The sequence below is a fragment of the Bos grunniens genome, chromosome 6 (assembly GCF_055505025.1).
Source record: "Bos grunniens cultivar Pamir isolate PY7600 chromosome 6, Bosgru_T2T1.0, whole genome shotgun sequence".
In the NCBI taxonomy this organism is placed as follows: Eukaryota; Metazoa; Chordata; class Mammalia; order Artiodactyla; family Bovidae; genus Bos; species Bos grunniens.
The window spans coordinates 1,059,504-1,076,383 of NC_141170.1; the positions used below are offsets into that span (position 1 = coordinate 1,059,504).

At 58.8% G+C, this 16,880-nt stretch overlaps 2 protein-coding genes across 4 annotated transcripts in view; one reads left to right on the forward strand and one right to left on the reverse strand.

Moving 5' to 3' along the window:
- Positions 1-14,668, reverse strand: part of LETM1 (leucine zipper and EF-hand containing transmembrane protein 1) — a 27,058-nt gene extending 12,390 nt beyond the window's left edge. For all 3 annotated transcript variants that reach the window (XM_086404494.1, XM_086404493.1, XM_086404492.1), the window contains exons 1-6: positions 14,404-14,668; positions 10,164-10,224; positions 4,968-5,379; positions 3,618-3,761; positions 3,005-3,142; positions 2,245-2,448 (exon numbers count right to left, since the gene is read on the reverse strand). In XM_086404494.1, coding sequence (XP_086260620.1) covers positions 2,245-2,448; positions 3,005-3,142; positions 3,618-3,761; positions 4,968-5,379; positions 10,164-10,224; positions 14,404-14,482 — 1,038 coding nt within the window. In that variant the 5' untranslated portion in view covers positions 14,483-14,668. The remainder of the gene's footprint in view (positions 1-2,244; positions 2,449-3,004; positions 3,143-3,617; positions 3,762-4,967; positions 5,380-10,163; positions 10,225-14,403) is intronic.
- LOC147370156 (uncharacterized) lies at positions 7,334-16,759 on the forward strand. Its single transcript, XM_086407825.1, has 5 exons — positions 7,334-7,361; positions 7,573-7,752; positions 7,854-7,977; positions 13,926-15,135; positions 15,485-16,759. Exons 1-5 carry the CDS (start codon positions 7,334-7,336, stop codon positions 15,665-15,667), a joined length of 1,725 nt encoding a protein of 574 aa, XP_086263951.1. The 3' UTR covers positions 15,668-16,759.
- Positions 16,760-16,880: the final 121 nt, after the last annotated feature.

Here is a 16,880-nt window from a genome sequence, read left to right on the forward strand (position 1 = left end):
GCCACAGTTGTCTGCATCGCCCCTGTGGGCTTTCCTGGGTGTGCAGAACTCGTGTTTCAAACTCTCCAACCACAGACCCCGACCTCTGTTTCCCTTCCTGGCCAATCAGCAACGCCTCCAGCTGGCCACTCCGACCCCACCAGGGGTACAGGCCTGAGCCACGGCTCCGCCTCCCCTCATTTCCCAGCCCCGTTTCTGGGAACTGTGAGCACGCGCTCCCTCCAACGGCCGTGAGCTCTCTGTGATGTCACTCAGTCATACCCGTAAATTGCATCCTGGGCGTGTTCTGGAACAGGTGGGACGTGGCCTCCACTGAGGCCGGGGCAGAGGCTCTTCCGATGGCTGGACCGGGTGGGTGGACTGGGCCCCCGTAAGCATGCTCGCTGGCTGGGAGGGGCAGGCGAGCCTGCTGCCTGGCCCCTCCACGCCACTCTAGCAGGGAGGACGGGGTGGGGAACGAGCCAGCACTCGCAGACCTCACTGACAGAGCCCCACTGTCGCGGACCCCAGCGCCTGGCGTGTGGGGGACGCGGCTCCCTGTGGCGTCTGGCTGCAGCAGCACAGGCACTCTTGGACGCCTTCCGCCTGCCGGGCGGCCCCTCTCCCTGGGTCAGTAGGCAGGCTTTCAGGGTCTGTCCTCATCAGTGACTTCCGGCTTCTTCAGGCCCAAGGCTGGGACTCTGAGGCACAAAGACCTCCCGTGTCATTCCTAGGGTCTCAGGGGCTTCTCCCTGCTTTCCAGGCTTCTTATGCATGTTTTCACCTCATGTCAGGAGGAAAGTATGCCCTGTCCACTTCTCAACAGGAGACGTCTGGCCGCCCCCCACCTCCCAGGAATCCCAGCACTGAGGTCAAGCCGCCTGTCCCCAGGGGGGCAGCCACATGGCAGGCTTTCCACAGAGCGGAAGCACCCCGTCTCTTCATGCCTACGGAATGCGGTGCTGATCTGCTTCTGGAGAACAAGACGGAAAGTTTTACCTGAAAACAGGAATCTCAGAGGATGGATTTAAGAGTAATCAGCTCAAGAGGAAGAGAGGATAGGTAGCCAGATGTACTGGGGGAGTGGCATTTAATGAGACAACGGAAGCACCAGAACCAGGAAACAGGAGCACAGAAATACCGCCTTGGGACGTTACTGCGAAACTGCTAAATGCAAACAAACTCTGAGGCACTGCTGAGAAAGACGTCATCTTCAGAGAACAGCAGCAGGCCTGGCGGCGGGCATGTGCTCAGCAGCGTCTTTAAACGTTGAAAGAGACCCGTGAGCCCTGGGTCCTCTGCCCAGCGACACCCTGCAGGAGGGAGGCTAATACAGAGGGGACTCGTCCAGTGGAGGAATCAGCCCGGTGGAAACAGGCAGGAAGGCCCGGGGTCAGGAGGAGAAACGCGCGGTGGAGCACAGACATTAGCTTGGGTGCAGAAACGCAGGCAACACTCGCAAGGGAGGAGGCAAGTGCGGCGGGGACCCTGCGGGGCCCCAGCACGCGTGTGGCAGGAAAAGCATCTACTCTGCCAGACTCCTGTGCTCAGGGAAGCCAGCTGTAAACTCTAGAGAAACAGCTCAGGTAACAAGTAAATAACAAGCTAATGGAGAGAGAACACAAGAGTAAACACCTAATTAATGCAAAAGAAGGAAAGGAAAGAGATTAAGAGGAACATAAAGCAGGCAGGAGAACCAGGAGCCGAGTCAGGACTGAGCACACCGGCTGTGAGACAGGAGGCCGTCCGCGCAGGTCAGAACACCAGTGAGCACACACGGCAGCTGTGAGGATGGAAGCCGTTAAGTCAACAGCAGAGGCTGGCCCAGCTCAAACACCAGGTGCCACAGACTGAAGGCCGAAGGTGCTCCAGAGAGGACGCGGGGCTCCTCGGGACCTCTCCCCGGGAGACGCACACTCGAGGCGCGCTGCAGGCCAGGGGGCAACCAGGTCATGGTCAGGACCTGCTTTTGACTTCCTGCCCTTTAGTCACAAGGCCCCAATTCTAGGTCACTATTTCTATAGGATCTATCAAAGATCTGGAGCAAAATCTATGTTAAAAAGTGTTGATTAGACTGCTTTTTAGGGCAGCACAAGATTAGTTAAAGTAACAGTTAATAAATCATGATACACTGTATAATAAAATGTCAGGCCGCCGTAAAACCCACCTTCTCAGTCACTACTTCCTATCACGGAGATGGGCTGTCATGGCGGCTGAACCCCGTGCGACCCCAGCACTCGCCCCGGAGCCCAGACACGCGCCCACCTTGTCGTCCGCCTTGATGGAGCGCAGCCTCATGGTGAGCTGGAAGCGCAGGAAGTTGTTGGTGCCGATGGACTGCAGCTCCAGCAGCTTGCACAGCGCCACCAGCTGTGGGCGCGTGAGGTTGTCCAGGGTCAGCTCATCTTCAAACAACTTAGAAAAGCGCATGATTTCCTCGTTGCTGGGTCTCTCGCCCGTCTCTCGGATCTGCAGGAGCCATCGTGAGGGTCACTACCAGCAGGCACCCCCACAGCAGGCGGGCTATGTGCCCCCAGCACCCCCCAACTCCCGGGCACACGCCCTAAGTCAGGACAAAGCAGAAGGGCAGCTCAACGCTCAGGGACCCCCACAGGGAGCGGCCCCTGGGCGTCACTCGGCACGTGGGGTCCGGCCCCTGGGCCTCGCATGCTGGGCCAGCGGGACAGAGACGGCCGGCAGGGAGATGCCGGGTCTCTCCATGTGGGGCAGTCTGCCCCCTCCTCCCCAGCCCGGGCCCCGCTTGTCACAACTGTGGGCCCTCGGTCCTCCCCCAGGGCCGCTGCAGTCTGGAGGCCCAGACGAGGCTGGTGGACAGCGGTGTGGCCTCCACGGGCGCGGGTGGGACCAGTTACAGCCCTCCAGCCCCGGCCCTGAACCCCACCCTCACCGTGCAGTGAAAGGGGGGAAGGGCGACAAGGGGCGCCTCCCGAGAAGGCAGGGGCCCCAGCTGCTGACCAGCTCCGGGGACCACAGGCCCGGCCACGGGGACAAAGCGCCACAGCACCTTCTGGAAGAACACGGAGAAGTCTTTGGTGGCGCTCCCCTTGGCAGCCTTGTTCTTCAGGGCCATCTCCTCAATGGTGTCCTGGAGGAACTTGGCCAGCTCCAGCTTGACCCGCAGCTCCTTTTTCAGCCTCTCCTCCTGTGAGGTCAGAGAGGGCACTGCACCCCAGCCTCCCAGATGCCTCCTGACAGCACTTCCTTCACCGATGAGTTGTTTTCCAAAACTTTCTAGCTCATGACTTAGGAAATTCTGTGTGACACACCTGCCCCCCGCAACCCTCCACCACAGAAAGGACCCACCAGTTCCATAAACAGCCAGCCAGTAAAGCTTTTCAGACCCTGTGGGCTGAGCCACGGGAAACATGAAGGCCATCAGACAGTACACACACAACAGGGCGCGCGTGTCCCCAGAAGGCCTTAGTGCCGGGGGCGGGGGGGGGGGGGGGGCGGCGTGGGCCTCAGTTGGCCCACCTTTCCCTAGAGCGTGTCACCCCATGAACGGGTCTCCGTCTGTGGCTTGGGGAACACTGCCCTAGAGAAGCTGTAACCTATGGCACACTTGAACAATGCAGCTCTGTAACTACTTCAAGCTGGGTCTGGAACAGGCCGGTCACCTTGCTGGACTGGGTCTCGAACGTGGACGGCAGCATGTTGGGGAAGAGCTTCACAGCGACGGGCAGCAGGAACTCCATGAAGGGCACCACCACAAAGACCAGGAAGGGCACCAGGCGGAAGAGGTCGGCGCAGATGCGGAGGAACTGGACAGGCAGAGGGCGAGGGTGACCGGGGAGCACGGCTTCCACAACAGCCAGAGAGCGGCCGTGGGCCCTCCCGGGGAGTGGACAGGGCTCCACAGGCACCCCAGGGGCCCAACCTTGGGGTTTCAGAAAACCTGGGTGCAGGGCTCCCCTGGCAGGCCAGTGGTTAGGACCCCTCGCTCCCACTGCAGGGGGCACGTGTCAGACCCCTGGCTGGGGATCTATCACCCATGCTGTGTGGGATGCGGCCAAAAGAGCTTAAAAAGGAAAGGAAAAGCTGGGTGGGAGCTAACTCTGTACGAGAAGTGGGACTCGTCACCAGCAGCTGCTGCGACCGGGCCGGCCCAGGGCTTCCGCAGTTGCCCCCTGGCCCGGCAGAGAGCTGGACAAGACCATGCCCTGAGGACTGGCCCTCAGCGAGGCCCCAAGGAGGCCTGCAGTCACACCTTACATTCCACACGCTGATAAAAATCAACTCTGCTTCTCTATACTCTCAGTAAACAAATGGAAAATGAAGTTTTTAAAATTCCATTTACCTACAATAGACAAAATACAGGAACAATCCAAATGCCCACAGATGGACAAATGAATAAACTGTGGTCTATCCACAGGGTGGAAGGCTATGCAGCCTTAAAAAGGAAGGAGATTCGGACACCTGTCACCACAAGGGTGAACCTTTAGGACAGTGTGCTCAGTGAAGCCAGCCAGTCATGAAGAACAGACCCTCTGCAATTCCACTGATATGCGGCGTCACTCCTCTGACTTCCAGAGGAGTCAGATTAAGACACAGGAAGTAGAATGGTGGGGCCAGAGGCTGGGGGCAAGAGACAGCAAACGTTATTTAAAAGGAGGCAGTTTCAGCTGAGGAAAAGATGAAAACAGTTCTGGTGGTACCGACTTCACCACAATGTGAATGGACTTAATGTCACAGACTGTTTATTAAAAATGGTTAAAAATAAATTTTAGGGTGCGTAGTTTCCTACAAAGGAAAATCTGATATTTAAATATCATGAAAAAACATGGAACCACACACAACTGCGGAGGAGAAAGGGAAGAGCCCCGTCGGACTCCCCACAGCTCCCCAGGAGGGCCCCCACTGTTTATTCTCCGACACAGGGGGTCTTAGTGCCCTGTTGCCCCAGCCCCAGTCAGCTACGCTTCCAGAGCCGGGTCCCTCTTCGCAGGCGGTGCGGACGCGTCCATTACCTGCCTGCGCTCGCGGCGGGTCAGGCTGTGGCCGTGGAGGATGCGCCAGAGCATGCGCGCCGCGATCTTGGTGTCGATCCAGAGCAGGCGGAAGCCGTGGTAGTAGTGCTTCAGCTCGTCCAGGACTCGCTGCCCCAGGGGCTTCCTCACCGCCGCCTGTGCGGGCGGGCTATACACGGGGCCGCCTTCCTCCAGCTTCTTGTTCTTGTCCTTGAGGGACCGGAGGGACTTCTCCACCATGGAGTCATCGCCCAGCGGGTGCGAGGAGTGCCAGCAGCGCACAGGGAGGAGCCTCGGCCCCGCAAGCACCGCGCACGCGCGCTTGGGCCTCAGTGTCCAGCAGCCCAGGGGGTCGGCGCGGAGGGAAAGGTACACGGGGTGGACGGGAGCGCAGCTGCCCAACGGAAGAGGCCTTGAGGAAGAAGAAAAGAAGTCCGGTGAGGCGCCAGCCGCCTGCCGAGGCGGCCCAGCGGCCCAGTCACACCTCCCAGCCAACTGTCCCTGCTGGACAGACAGACTCCCGGCCCCTTGCTGACAGGGAGCCACGCCCACTGTCAGAGGCGAAGGGGCCGCTCACAGAGGTCTTGCGGGAGGCCAGGGGGGCTGGCCGGTGCCCACAGCCTCAAAGGGGCAGGTCGGACACAACCAACCAGCAAAGACTCAACCCCCAGATCAGACAGACCCAGCCTCTGGGGGGGCCCCCGGGCCAGTGCTTTCCCCTAAGAGGCGAGTTTCTACCAAGACCTTACAGCTCCTGAGCAAGTTCTGAAATTTAGGGAGAATGTTCCAGTCAAGAGTGAGCCAGACCCATGCATCAGTGGACCAGAGGCCTTTGTGCAGGACAAACGCGCAGAGTAGAGCCCGCAGCCCAGGCCCGCCCCTCCTCCCACACCTCCCCCTCGGCCAGGCCCAGGCCTGTGCCCGCCAGACACCCTGTAGGGAGGGCTCTGCCCGGCGCTTCCTTGGCCCCTGACCTGCAGGGCCACCCTTGTGCCTGCTCTCTCGAATCCTCATATGTGGATTCCTCCCACTAGACCGCCGGCTCCAGAAGGCCCAGCGAGGAACAGGTGAGCTGCCTGCACAACTCGGCACCGTCTTCCACTGGCACCACATCAGGCCCGCAGGGCATCCGAACCTGCGGCAGCAAGAGAAAACCAGCGTGCTCCTCCAGCGCCACGCGGCTGTGCCCTCAGGGTCTGCCTGCAGACGGCCACTCGAGGAGGGTCGTTGGCAGCCTGAGTTTGTGGAGCCTGCGCCGGGCACTCCCCAGCTCTCAGTGCCCATCCAGACCTAGCATGACCCCAGGTCTGGGCACAACCAAGAGGCCCCCGTCCAGTGGCAGAAGGCCTCTTGGAATCCATCGCCGAGACAATATTTACGTGCACAGTTCTGTGTTTCACGTCTTCGTATCTCACCTGTCCCTTAGAGACCTCTCCCTCTCATGCACAAGTCCACTCTGGGGTGGCCAGAGGCCCAGAGACAGGGCCGTTTACTTCGAGCACACCCCAGCTTCTTCCCACCTGTCCGGTCATCTCTGCACACCTGGTCTGTTGCCAGCAGCGGGGACTCAAGGTCTGCGCAGCCTGGCCCAGGTCAAACTCCAATTCCGCTGATGACTGCCACGTGACCTGGGAGAGGCAGCCTCCCTGCTTCGAGAGCATCCCTTGGGGATGAACCCCGGACAGCTCCTCGGGCACCCTTGGGGTGGAGACGCCGCCGGTCGGGGAGGAGGAAGCTCTGCCCTTGCACACAGAGGCACTGCACGGCCGCCTTGGCACTGGCCAGCTGGGCAGGGGCGGCCGTGGCCTCTCTTCTGTTCCAGGCCCTTGGTTCTGCCTTAAAGGGCCAGGCCGGTCCTGTCCCACCGGTCCTTCAGCCCTGCCCTGTCCCGAGTCCCAGTGGCTGGAGAATGGCCTCGCCCAGAGCCCAGCAGGGCCCCCACCCACAAACTTCACCAGGCTTATCCACTTTTCCACCCCCTTTACCTCGGAGGCAAGTGGCTTCCACGAGGTGTGACATCAGTGACAAGGGACAGCCAGGAGGCAAGGACAGAGACCCAGGAAGGCAGACCCAGCAGAGCAGCCCAGGGTGCATCGGGCGAGGGCCACGAGGGCCCAGGAATCTGGCTGCCTTCAGGCACGTTCGAGAGGTTATCAACCGTCTAGCCAGGGAGATCTAGCTATTTTCAAAAAGTACAAATATATACTTTTATATAATTTATACAATTTATCACTATAAATTTATAAATTTTATATAATTTATCATTAAAAAAATCTCCATCAAAATGAAACTAACCTGGGCACCGCTGCCTCTTGGTGGGCAGAGGGTGGCTCCCACTCTCCCCAGCCGCCAGGGCCCCGGCGCCCATGTCCTGGAAGCGTCGGCCCCTCAGCCGTGTGGAGCCGGGACCCCACCCCCACCCCACCCCAGGCCCTGCAGCCTTTCTTTTCCTTCTGTCTTTCAGGATAAACCATCTTCAGAGAGAGAGTGCGTGCGTGTGTGTACACACCATGCTAGACGAAAGCAATGTCTCAACAGGAAACACATGTTGCTGGAGGAGGCCCTGCCTGTCTGCCCTAAGGACCGGGACACGCATCCACCTCAGCCCAGCACCCTGCCAACACCTTCCGGAAGAGAAGCGAAGCAGGTCCAGCAGAGCATCCCTGCGCCCAAGGCGCCCGCCACAGGGACCTGACCAGCTCTCCACACAGCCACGACTTGACCCTGTACACACCTGCCAACCCAGGGGTCAGCGTACCAAGACAGCAGCCCGAGGTCGGGCCAGGTGGGTGCCAACCTCTGTGCCGCCTCAGCTCCTCAGGGCGAAGAGGAAAGGGAAGGCAGGGTGCAGCAACAGGCACTATGACCCAGGAGCTGTCCCCAAAGTACAGGTGCCCAGGGACCCAAGGGGACCCCATCATCACCTGCAGAACAACGTGCCCGTCGGCTGGGACCCGGGGACCGCTGCCCACAACACCCACTGGAGCCTTGGAGGCCACAGGACAGCCTTGTGAGGCACTTTAACTTTCTAAATGCTGTGAATTTATACAACGCTAGAGTCACTATTTTCTGCTGTCATGATAATGCATGAGTGACTACAGTTCTCTGATAACAGACCTGGCTATTGAGAATGAAAAAACTACAACAGAAGCAAATGCATTGGGAAGGAAAAGACAAAAAAACATTACGGTGTACTTGGCGATTAACAACCAGATGAGCTAAAAACAACTCACAGAGCTGTGCAAGGTGGCCACTCCGGAGACCACACCCAAGCGAGTGACGTACATGCCACCAACAATCACCCAGAAAGCTAACACTGAGGGAGCCCCAGCACCTCCAAACGGAGCACATCTGGGAACTGTCTTAAAGCCCGTGCACTCTGCCTACGCAAAGAACAGGACACACTCTTTTCCCAAAGAGAGAAAGTCTAAATAAAGAAAACAACTTACCATGGAAAGACTACAAAGTTAATATTCCAAGTGATGTTACAAGTTTAACGACATACCGGTTACAATCCCCAAAAGACCACTTCAGAACTGAACTCATTCAGAAGATCATCTGGAAGGCAGTGGAGAGCAGAGGCGCCACTGGGGTGGACACTCCCTGCCCAAGGGCGGCGGCGCACCAGCCCCACAAGCGCTGGGGTCGCTGACCCGAGGCACTGCCCCCGCCACCGGGCTGGTCCATACGGCGAGGTGAGTCCACACGCAGCGCTAACCCGTTTGGCAGTCACTACCTTAAACCCAACAACTTCACGCCAAAACCCGACAGCTCGCCCTGCGGGACCACACCCTGCACAGCAATCCCCCGTCACCTCGCTGGGCCCCCAGCCCCCGGCATGCCAGCCGCAGGCTACAGAGGTCACTGAGAGCTCTGACAGCTGGAAGGGCGCACTTTAGCGAGGGCAGAGAGGTTCTAGGCTCATATGCTAATACCTCCACATCATAAAGAGATTTCATGGCAACAAAGTCTGGGGAGTGTCAGGAGAGAAGCCTAATCAAATCAAAGCCCAGAGCTGGCTGGGAGCACCCCAGCAGCAAGAGCGGCCGGCAAGGGCTGCTGTGGGGAGGGGCTTTTGAAAACACCGCGTCGCGTCCCCATCACACACTGCACACGCACCCCTGCCCCTCCACGAAGGAGCTGCTCTCAGGCAGAGAGGCTGGGCCAGCTCCTCATTCTAGCACTTGATGTTAGAACTAAAAACTGAAAATACGCTTACACACACTTGTGCTTTAACAGCCAAGCGTGTGCAACTTGTGCAGTCTTTGTTTTAGGGAATCAAATCTGTCACAGGAAGCACCCTCCCGGAGTTTCAGAGCCAAGAGGAGGCAACAAATCAATGAAAGAACCCGAAGCACCCCCAGCTCCAGGGACAAGGGGCTGTCAGGGACTGGACGCTCTCACACAAGAAGGATCGTGGGCGTCCACTCCAGGCACCAGGGCCGGCGGACGTGGACGCCCTGACACACAGGTGAGGGTCAGGAGACCAAGCCTGGGGTGCAGGCAGGGGTGATGGCAGACAGGGAGAGTGCAGCAGCCCCATGGGAAGAAACGGGGAGGCCTGTAGGAGCCACTCCCTCCAGGAAGCCCTCCCGCCTCTCAGCAGTACCACAGACCTCCCACCACACTCCAGATCCGGCCTCAGAGCCGGTAGGGAAAGCCCGATGATCAATCCACAGGGTCTTCTGGGAAGGACCAAGCGTGGTGTGGGGGAGGGTCTGTGTGCGTTCACAGAGAAGCCCCTGGAAACAGCAGCTGCGTGAGGATGGAGGAGACTCAGCAACTGTGCAGACAGCAGACACCACTGCAGGTTTACCGCACAGATACAAGGGACTTCTGTGGTCCAGGGGCTAAGGTCCACGCTCCCAATGCAGGGGGCCCGGGTTCGATCCTTGAGAGGGAACTAAATCCCACATGCCACAACTAAGACTCAGCACAGCCTAATAAATTACTTAAAAAAAAAAGACCAGAATAATACACCAAAAAGGCGAATGATACCTGTAACAGGTATGGGATTACGAGTGTTTATTTCCCAAATATTCACTAAAGTACGTGGCTACATATGTCAAGACGCAAAGATACAGGTTTAAGAGGACAAAGCAGGATATACCACCTACACAAGCCAAGAACCACGACACCTGAGCACTTTCAAGCCCCCATGTTTAAACAGGCGGAAAGTGACGTTCATTTACTCACACATAGCTCATCAACCCCACAGCGCTGGCACCACTGAGGCAGGCCAGATCCCCAGCAGGACCTGTGACAAAAACAGAAAAAACAAAGTCAGTCTCAAACAGTGGCTTTATGCAGGCATCTCTTCCTTCTGTGGAGCAAGCTTCTGGAAGCCCACTCTGAGTGCTGTGAGGTGAGGGCTCTGCCCCGGGTGGAATGCAGTGTCTTGGGAGCATCCCTGGCTGAACGCACCTTAAGTGGGGGACCAGACTCTAGTGGCCGTGGGCCCAGGGAGCCTGGGCCTTCAGGTCTCCCCAGGTGGGATCACCCCGACTCACTCCAGCTGCCTCTGGTGGAAGAGGCAGGGCACACGTGACCCCCAACAGGCAGACAGCTGCACAGAGCAAGCAAGGTCACATCAGGTCAGTTCAGTTCAGTTGCTCAGTTGTGTCTGACTCTTTGCAACCCCATGGACCACAGCACGCCAGGCTTCCCTGTCCATCACCAACTCCTGGAGTTTACTCAAAGTCATGTTGTCTCCTCAACTCAGTTCTGCTTTTCATGCTCTGTGGTCCCCTTCTCTCCTCCTGCCTTCAGTCTTTCCCAGCATCAGGGTCTTTTCCAATGTGTCAGCTCTTCACAGCAGGTGGCCAAAGTATCGGAGTTTCAGCTTCAGCATCAGTCCTTCCAGTGAATATTCAAGACTGATTTCCTTCAGGATTGACTGGTTTGATCTCCTTGCAGTCCAAGGGACTCTCGAGTCTTCTCCAGCACCACAGTTCAAAAGCATCCGTTCTTCAGCGTTCAGCTTTCTTTATAGTCCAACTCTCACATCCATACATGACTACTGGAAAAACCATAGCTTTGACTAGATGGCAAGGGCCCCATCCAAATGACCCAACAGCCTCCATGCCCATGTGAAGGGTGGGGGTTATGAGAATGACCAGGAAAACCAAAACCAAGAGTCAACCGTTTCTTGGATAAACCATGTTGATGAGCACACAGCACATTTTTAGGATTCTGATACACTTCTAATGCTTTCTCTAACTCTAGTTCCCAAGCCCTCACTCCAGCCAAGGTGGACCCGTCTAACTTGTCTCCCAAACAGAAGCCTCCCCACAACCTTGCAACAACCAGACCAGCTGCCACAGCACCCAGAGCCCCCTGGCTTGCCCTCCCCCGACCCTGGCAGCCCCTTCCCCTGCTCTCCCCACTCAGAAGCCTTCACAGTAAACTCAGAGTGGGCTCCAGGCTCTGCAGGAGGTTGCCAGGCCACTCGGTCCTCCTGAGGGCCCTTCTGTGGTCTCTTCCCCAACACCCACCCTCCACCTCTGACCCTAGCTGCGTCTCCTACAACTCAATTCTACTCTAACTCTCCAGAGGAAGTGCAGACCCACAGGTGAAGGGCTCTGTCCCACAAGACTGTCACCACTTCAAATGCCAGTTGCAAGTGGGGTCTGCAGGCTACCCACACTTCTGCCAACTACAAATCTGGGAGTTCCCATGACCCCTTCAGTTTTGATAATTCGCTAGAATGCCCCCCAGAACCCAGGGAAGTACTCAAGCTAATACTGCAGTTTATTATAAAGGATACAGATGAACAACCAGATGGAAAGGGATATAGTGTGAGATCTGGGAGAGTCCTTGGGTACAGGAGGTCTTGTCCCCACTGCCTGGCAGGCACCCCCAGTCCAAAAGCTCCCCCAGCCTCCCGTTCCCCAGTCCCTATCTTCAGGGCCTGCTGCTGCTGCTGCTAAGTCACTTCACTCATGTCCTACTCTGTGCAACCCCATAGACGGCAGGCCCCCAGGCTCCGCCATCCCTGGGATTCTCCAGGCAAGAATACTGGAGTGGGTTGCCATTTCCTTCTCCAATGCATTAAAGTGAAAAGTGAAAGTGAAGTCGCTCAGTCGTGTCCGACTCTTAGCGACCCCACGGACTGCACCCTATCAGGCTCCTGTGTCCATGAGATTCTCCAGGCAAGAGTACTGGAGTGGGTTGCCATTGCCTTATCCTATCTTCAGGGCCTAGGGACTGTCAATCACACCCTTGGTCACTGGCAGCTGAGCTCCGTCTCCAGACCCTTCCCCTCCTTGTGGGTCTGGAAGGCCCCACCCTCTAGTCACAGGTTCGCAGCTAGAGCAGACTCTTGGTATGGGGAATGGGCTCATTGTGAATAGCAAAAGATCTGCTTATCATTCAGGAAATTCCTAGGGTTTTAGGGGCTCTGCCAGGAACCCAGGATGGGGAAAAGAGACCAAACTCATTTCTTCCCGTCTCACACTTTTATTCACCTGGCTTCCAGGAACCACGTTCTCTGGGTTCTCCCTGCTAAGCTACAGCAGGATCCTCCCCAGGCACTCCGTACCTGAACACACGTGGGTACACGAGGCCCTCAGGTCCAACGGGCACCTCACACGCAACAGCTCTAAGAACTCCTGGCTCCCCAGCCTGCTCCCTTGTTTCAATAATGGCGGGAGGCCAGGCCTTCTGTCTCACACCCAGTACCTGGCAAATCGGGTCAGCCCACCTCTACAAGTCCCAGCCGACTCCCAAGTCCACGCCACACACAGTAACTTCCTTCCAAAGAGCACAGTGTGCAAAAGGGCAGGAAGTAACTCTACAGTAGACACCACTTGAGCCCGCTGATCAAAGCCAGCGGGCCATGTAAGTCCTGCTGCAGGAGGCACCCTACATGGAAGGGATAAGGACACACTTCACCTCCGGGATCTTCCTCCCCAAAACCCCAAACCTCAGTCCAACCATGAGAAAAGCAGCAGACAAATCCCAACAGGTGGGTCCTACAATGTGCCTGACCAGATCTCCTCAAAACTGTCAAGGAAAGTCTGGGGAACCATTACAGCCAAGAGACCAAAAAGAAATTGTGACTAAATGTAATGGGGTGTCCTGGATGGGGTCCTGGGACAAAAATAAAGGACATCAGAATAAACGATGTGTGGAATAAGGGAAACCTGAATACCTTATGCACTATGTAATACTGTGGGTTTACTAATTATGACAAGACTCAAACTGATGTAAGATGTTAATAATGGGGGAAATGTGCTCCAGAAACAGGCTGCCCCGAGCTCAGCTGGGAGCATCATTTCCAGGGCTCTGGGACTGGCTCCCTACAGCCCAGCCCTGGGCCTCGACCACCTCTCACCCCTTCATGGCTTAGTTACTATGGAAACACCTGTGTTCCCGGAATGATTCAAGCACAAAACAAATTCAGCTAACTTTTAAACTGTAAATCATGCTACAGAAATGTGTGCGGCCAAAGTATCTTTACTACCATCCTTAAGCAGGAAGAAAAGAGAGAGAGAGCCCTGAGAGAGAGGCGAGGACTACAGGCTGGACTGGGCAGCCAGACTCTGGGTTCACAGAGGAGTGCTCACTGCGGCTCCACGCCCTTCTCCTGGCTCCAAAGGTCTAAGCAGCTCATCAGCCATCAGTGTCAAAAATGACAAGAACCATGTTTTGTAGGGTGCCTTTACAAAGGGTAAATACCTTGAAGCAGGTAATTTTACTCGAGAATCTCAGTATTATTTTGGACAAAATAATAAGCAACAAACCGAGAAAGGGTAATATAAAAGGGGACACGGAGAGCAGGTCAGTGCAGGCGCCCTGCATGTGGGCTCCCGAGAGCTCGGCCTCAGGTGCGGTCTCCGGGTCCCAGCTAGCGTCTCTGAAGCTCCAGGGACAACGAGACCTGCCTGAGGCCAGAGAGAAAGGGCCTGGGCCCACGTGGAACGCCATAAGGGTATCGGTCCCACGGACGTCCCGCAGGACGGGAACCAGTGCCCGCCGTGCCCCCCGCCACCTCTGCAGCCCCGAAGACGGCCCGAGGGCAAGACTGGCCTCGCGAGTGGGCGCCAGGTCCGCCCGGCTCGACCACGAGGTGGGAGCGCCGACACCGCCCCAGGCTGGCTGTCAGCGTGCTCTCTTCAAAACTTTCCCGACACAGCGGCCGGTGGCCGGGCGACTAAGGTCACAGCGCGAATGGGTCACGGGCCCGTTCCCGCTCGCACCCACGGCCCGGGCGCTCCCCACCCTCGGGGCGAACGGCCGGCCAGGGCAGGGCGGACGGGCGAGGCCCCTCAAGGCACCCCACCTCGGTGGGACCCCGGCTCTGGGCTGGGTCCGAGCCCCGCGACCCGCCCCGTCTGAGGGGGCGGCCGGCCCCGCGGCCTTCCGCGACCCGCCCATCCCGGCCCCCGGCCCCAGGCCCCAGCCCCGCGCCGTCGGCCGAGCGCCGGCCGCTTACCCCTCGGCGCGGCGGAGCGGGGCGGCGGGAGGCGAGCGGGCCCGCGGCCGCGACAACTCCTCAGTAAGATGGACGCCATGTGCTCAGCGCGCCGGCCGCCCGGCCTCCTCCTGCTGCGGTGGCGGCGGCGGCTCCTCGCCGGCCCTCGGCGCCTCGGCCCGCCTGCGGACGGTTGAGGGCGGCGGTTGGGGGCAGGCGGCGGGCGCTCAGCTCAAGGACCCGGCGCCGGCAGCAGCCATGTCCCGGCATCGACGTCCGGCGGCGCGGGGCGGGGCGGCCGGGTCGCCGCTCCCATTGGGCCCCTCGGGCGCTCGGCGCCGGCCAGCTGAGGGGCGGTCCCACGCTGCAGCGGACTGCTGGTCCCGGCGTGCCCCGCGGCCGGCCACCGCCTGCCCGTCCCGGCGTGCCCCGCGGCCGGCTGCCCCTGCGGCGCGCTGCATTCTGGGCTGGCCGCTCGGCCTCACCGGCTGGTTGACCGCGGCGCACGCGCGCTGCGTCGTTCCGCGTCTGCGCCCCCGCGGCGGTAGCGCGGGCGTGAGGTGGCCGTGCGGCTGCAGAGGACTCCGCAGGGTCGCCTGGCACCTCCCTCCCGGGCCTCTGGGGACGGGCCCCGCCGGGGAACGAGGGGCGTCGGCGGCCGGGCCTATCCGGCTGAGCCCCCTGCTCGGGCTCGGCCCAGTCCGGGCTGTCGCACGCCACACCAAGAACCCCGGCTTCAGGGCGGCGTCCCTGGTACGCGGGTCCTCCCCGCTGGCCGCTCAGGCGCTTGCTCCCGGGCGGCAGAGACTGCCCACCCCCGACCTTTGTGCCCCGCCTCCCCCTCCCCACAGCTGGCCGTCGGGGGGTCGATGATGAGGTGATGCAAGAAAAGCAGGCTGGGGGCCGTGGGGGTCGGCGGCTCCCGGGGCCCAGGGGTGGCCACCCCAGCAGGTCACCCCCACCGGCCTGCACGTCAGCGCTTCCCGGGGAGGCCCCACCCTGCTCCGCGCCCCACCTCCAGCCTTTGCCCCTCTCAGGCCCTCCTCCGCCTGGAAGATCTTTTCAGCCGTCGCCCCTCTCTGTCCGCCTATCTTGTTCGCAGAGGTCATCCCAGGGCACCACTTGGCGAGGTCCTGCACCTGCAGCAGTGTGCGCCTGTTCTCCGCGGTGCGGGAGTGTGGAACTCCTGATCAAAGCCGGCGCCCCAGTCTTCAGCAGCTGCTGGAATGGCAGTCTCCCCAGGAGGCTCCCCCAACACTCAGCCCTTACTGTCAAGAGGAAATAGCTTGCCAGAGCTGCCAGGTGCTGGGCCAGGTTGGCCGCAGTCCCCACCTCAGGCGGGAGAGGGTGACGCTTGTCAGTGCAGGGCACCTTGAAGATGTCAGAAGTGCCTGTATTGGCCCTGGGCGGTGCGTGCTGTGGCCTTAAATACAGGGTTAATCTAAGCTCACAGATACTTGAAATCCAGGCCCCACCCCGACCCCTCACCCCCTTGCCAACAATCCATAAAGCCGGGTTCCTATCCGTGCCTCAGGATGGGGAGGGGAGAAGGGGGTCACAAGGAAGGATAGTCCTACCCCTTCCCTGCCAACCGAGGGCTAGGCCCGAGCCAGGGCCAGCAGGCCCTCAGAGTTGGACAGGACTGGCCTTTTAACGCCCAAAGGGTAGGAGTATGGCTTGTCTCAGTACTAGGAACTGACATTGGCCCTGAGCCTCCGAGCGCTCTGCCCCAAAGCTGTCCCCCAGCTGTTGAGAGGCAGAGGGGGTGAGAGTCAAAGCTGCTCCTTGGTAATGCTTCAGGGTTCCACCTGGCCTGAGACCGGGCGGAGCAGGAGGCAGTGGCCAGCCAATGGGCACGAGAGTCAGTCAGCAGGACTTCAAACAGCAATGCTGCTCCCCTGCACTTGGGATGGCACCCTTGGCCCAGCCGGGTGGAGTGGAAAGGAGAAAACCAAAACGAGGGTCGTCACAGAGGGGTGGGGGCGCCGAGCCTGGGGCCTCCAGGCACCATCTCTGACACTGTCTGCAAACTGGGCAGGGTACAGTGTTAGAGAAACTTGTTTCTCAACCATCAGTAGCTTTACTGGGTTTCCTGATTACTATAGAAAGAATGTATGCTCCCTGTAGCCATTTCAAGTCTATAAAAACAAGTACAAACTAACAGAAATCTGGCGTCCTGGTGGCGGCTGGGAACACCCTTAATGCCACATGAAGTCTGCCTTCCTGCCCCGCCTCTCTTCAGGCTACAGTCAGAATGCAGAAGCTGGTGCAGTGAGTTTAAAATGAGCTCTTTCTGCCTTTTGCTTTTTTCTCTTTGGGAGGCTCCCTTTTCCGCCCCACACACTGTACATAAACTTTCATAGTCGCTGCACATTTACACAAGTGTCATTTGTGTCAATTTACACCTTTTTATGGAGAAGGCAATGGCACCCCACTCCAGTGCTCTTGCCTGGAAAATCCCATGGACGGAGGAGCCTGGTGGGCTGCAGTCCATGGGG